Genomic DNA, 4,303 nt, shown 5'->3' with positions numbered 1-4,303 from the left:
TAGGCTACATGTGGTTTAATATTTCATGTATTGTACATCAGACATGATAATTTGCATGGGCATATCAGAATGTACACGTATGCATAGGTGCGAAACTGATTTATTGATAATGCCCTTAGCTTTTGTCTGAACAAGCAAGACTTTGTGGATTAATGCACTTAAGACAACACTTAGATTAAAATATTGACTCTAACATACTCGCTCTTTGGATTTCCTCTATCTTCATCAATGTTCTTTTACTGTTTGCTTGCTTTATACTTGGATATATTTGTTAAAACAATCTACCAGCTTTTCTCAGCTCAGTGCTTTCGTTAAAGTTATTTGTATGTAAATGCTGTATGAATACGTCACTCCCCATATTTACATTTAATTGACGTTTTATGCCACCCATCATATTCAGAAGTACCAATAGCAATAGGTTCGAATCAGAATAAAACCTACAATTTCACATCAGCAAACACTATCTTCATCCACTTGACTCCGAAGACCCGCCCACGCGTGGCCAAGATTTTTTTTGCTTTCTGTGTTTTTTTTTCACTGCAGGTTCATATGTGCAGTAAAACCTTATATGGACTTATCAGCCCGGTAGAGCCTTGTTTCCACTTGGCAAGAGCCAGCAGTAGAGCTCCCATTCACATCGCTAACACTACCGCAGGACGTACAGGGCTGATTCCTTCACTGCTCTATTAGCTAAATGGCCAGTGGTCAAATGGTCATTCGCCTCAACGGTCGCTAAATCGGTGTCTGTACTTTTTCAGTCCCATTCACCTCAGATTTAATTGCCCTTTCTTGTGCTCTACAAATTTCGGATTATCAAACCGCTTGTGCATCTCGATATATTTCCGCAAAAATGTCGTTGACAAACACAAAGACTGGCTTTTCTGTGAAGGACATACTGGACCTTCCTGATACGAATGATGAGGAAGGATCTATCGCGGAAGATGCAGAGGAAGACGCGGAGGAATCTGAAGTAACAGAGACAACTGGAGTCTTGCTTAAAAGTCCCATGGAGAATGTTAAAAATCTGTCTATAAAGACCCACTTTCACAGTCATAGCGATAACTGTTACACAAGATGGCTTGCCACTACGGATGCAATTCATTACTCATGTGAGTACCTTTTACGAAATCTTACTTAATATTTTATCATTAATCCAGGGCAACATTCGCAAATAAGTACCTTGCATTATTACATTTATGAAAACTGTGAAAAACGATTAATGGACTACCGTATATTACACTGTAAGAAAAAAAGTACAAAACTGTATATTTAAGAGTACAATTACTTGTCCCTGGGGCTGTACCCTAAAGGGTTTGCCAATTGTACCCTATAGCTGTACATTAATATACCTGTTAAGGTACAGAAATGGGCTCTGAGGGACATTTTTGTATAATTAGGGGTACGTTATTGTTGTTTGTACCTTGGGGAACAAAACTGTACCAGGGCTGCACCCTTATTTCTGAAGACTGGTAACCATCCCCGAATAATCAGTAGGAATACTGTTTTCGTTTTCTGCAATTAGAAAGCTAAATTATCTGTTTTTATTAGTAGAGTATAATGGCATAGCTCTACATATTTAAAGTGAATTGCCATTTTTTGTGGCTCAAATTCATTTTCAAATGCCAGAATGATGATGATAACAAGCCAAGCAGAAAAGGCAGTAGTAGCATGTAACATTTTCCACAAAGACTTGCTTTTGTGTTATATTGTTTAGAATGTGTGGTTTATAACGTGAATTCTATTCATAACGTATTACTCCTATTTAAACCTATAGCCTGTAGTCTAAAACGCGTTGATAGAATTTGCTGTTCTATTCGATATTCTGTCAAATCCAAAATTAGAGGGAGAAATGCCCGATTTACAGCAGTATGTCCGGGTGTGTGTATGAAAGAATGGAACTTGATCGGTATTTTAGTATTTAAAAATATTATCAGTGTTTTTTCCCCACCCAGTGCATGGTCTGACAGCCAGTTCTCATCGGGACTTATCTGACAAGTCTCCGGAACCTTCCGCTGACGAATCGCAAGACAACGACAAAGAAACTTCAAACAGCAGTGGTGACTCCAGCAAGAAGAGGAAGAGAAGAGTTTTATTTTCCAAGGCGCAGACATATGAACTAGAGCGGCGATTCAGGCAGCAGCGATATCTTTCAGCACCCGAAAGAGAACATCTTGCTAGTTTAATCCGCCTGACTCCAACACAAGTGAAAATCTGGTTCCAGAATCATCGATACAAAATGAAAAGAGCTCGGACTGAAAAAGGTATGGAAGTGGGCCATCTCCCCTCCCCAAGGCGTATAGCTGTACCTGTTTTAGTGAGGGACGGCAAGCCTTGCCAAACTCTTAAACCTCAGGATTTCGCGGCTACTCTTCACGCTGGGATCACTTTGTCAGCATACAGTGCACAGTCCCTGCAGCATATGCAATATACAGCTCACTATAGCTCTGCCGCCATATCACCATTTCCTACAGCGCATCAACTGGCGCAAACACAGCAGTGGACTTGGTGAACCATTGATGCTTCATCTCAGCTTTACAAGGTGGAAACAAAGACTGCATTTTTGAACTTTTAACCTCTATTTCCTATTTTGGAGACTATATGAACGCCCAGCTTTACATCACAAAGACTGGGTTTACATAAACGAATGTCATTGCTCGTATTATCATTTTATATAGTAAATTTATGTGTTGTATGCAAGTTTGCTTTTTGCGTGACTCGTGTATTCAGCACGTGTACCACTTTAAATTAATCAACATTTTGTAAAGAAACACATGAGCTCCTTTGTATTAAATCTATGTATTTATGGTTATGAATGATCCTGCGATTTTTAAAGTTCGTTTAATTAATTTTCTTTTTGTAAAGATATCAATGGTATTCGGTTTTCAAATTGGGCTTTTCATTAAGCTCAATAAGACAGGCACATTTTGGAAAAAAATATGGCAAGCAGTTTCTGGATATAAAGGTGTGTATTTTATAGTTAAAGTGGGCATTGACTAATGAACTCACAGTTTTTATTGGAGATTAAATAAAACATTACCGTGTTTCAATACTTAAATAATTCCGGCGTGACTCACTATGTTGCATGACGTTGAAACTTCATTTTTAATACATGTGGTGTGAATTGTGCGACGCCAAAATTATGCTTCTTTGTTTTAAATAGTAATTTATAGTAACAGCCCTTGTGCTTTGCATGTTAATAAAAACTAGGCTTGCAGGACCTAGGGATTGACTGTTACGCCTAAGACTTTTTTTTTAGATATGTATTCTGCAGAATTTAATAATTGAAAGTCATCTCAGGCGTGAGAATGACATTTGTTGGATTAGCATTTTGAAAACTGGATTTTATGTTAATCTCCATGTACTGATTCAGTAAAATATGTTATTTTTGTATCCCATTTGTATGTAGCTAGTGATCGGTAAATAAAACAAAAGTTACTAACTATAGTAATATCTATTGATAGGCTATGCGATTATTGCATAGAATTAAATAGAGTTATTTAATTAAGGTTTTTAAACATTTTAATCCAACGTCTGATATTTGAATATTTAACATTCTTGCACAATGTTGCACAATAACGATAATGAAAAACATAATTTAAATTCAATTTCTGGATTTATTCATTAATCTGTCTGTGACAAGTTGAATTCAGAAGATAGCGTAATAGGATCGTCATCTGGACCGTGTACTTGTGTTCCAGCAGATGTTACCTGCTTAACCCGATTTACCGAGCAAACTATTCAACTGAATATTGTTAATTATTTACAGAATTCTATCTCTAGGGGCATGTGTGTAGGTTTAATGCATCCGCAATGCATTTTAGGCTGAACTGACCTGGGAACTCTTTTCATGAGGCTATGTTTAATTTACACTTTTTTATCTGAACGGTTTCAAGATTTTTTTTACCGACTCGTGTTTAATGCCAATAAAAATTTAATTAAACTATCGAAACTGAAAATGGATAAATAATTATATACATGTAGATTTTTAATTTGTAATGTAGTTTAATAGTAGGCTAATGACAACAGTATAATTAAGATATTCGTGAAATGAAATGAAATATTCCATAAATAATTAAAGAGACTAAATTAATCCGTGGGGTGCAGCGTTTGTGAGGCAAATAAAACGGCTGCACATAAACGCTTTTGAATGTAACTCTATATTACTCTATATAACTTGATGAATGTCATCGAGGGAACATCATGAAATTTACGCTTGGCTATGTTTGACCTATTCTTATGCACTAATCTGCCCATTCATTTCGGGTGTGCACAGAATGTTCTACTATGTTCTAATGGCGTCGTT

The 4,303-nt window shown here is 36.6% G+C and overlaps 1 protein-coding gene across 1 annotated transcript; it reads left to right on the top strand.

Moving 5' to 3' along the window:
- The first annotated feature begins 598 nt into the window (after positions 1 to 598).
- On the top strand, positions 599 to 3,584 carry LOC111859252 (homeobox protein Nkx-2.2a-like). The gene is made up of 2 exons (XM_023841773.2): positions 599 to 1,109; positions 1,953 to 3,584. The coding sequence occupies exons 1-2, from the start codon at positions 851 to 853 to the stop codon at positions 2,507 to 2,509; spliced, it is 816 nt and encodes a 271-aa protein (XP_023697541.1). The 5' UTR covers positions 599 to 850; the 3' UTR covers positions 2,510 to 3,584.
- Positions 3,585 to 4,303: the final 719 nt, after the last annotated feature.

The sequence above is a fragment of the Paramormyrops kingsleyae genome, chromosome 19 (genome assembly GCF_048594095.1).
Source record: "Paramormyrops kingsleyae isolate MSU_618 chromosome 19, PKINGS_0.4, whole genome shotgun sequence".
Lineage (NCBI taxonomy): Eukaryota > Metazoa > Chordata > Actinopteri > Osteoglossiformes > Mormyridae > Paramormyrops > Paramormyrops kingsleyae.
This window is presented reverse-complemented; position numbering and strand designations above follow the sequence as displayed.

Excerpts from the sequence above, each read along its gene's own strand:
- LOC111859252 (XM_023841773.2), top strand. The coding sequence starts at position 851 with ATGTCGTTGACAAACACAAAGACTGGCTTTTCTGTGAAGGACATACTG. Across the intron at positions 1,110-1,952 it reads GGATGCAATTCATTACTCAT|TGCATGGTCTGACAGCCAGT; the intron begins GTGAGTACCTTT and ends TTCCCCACCCAG.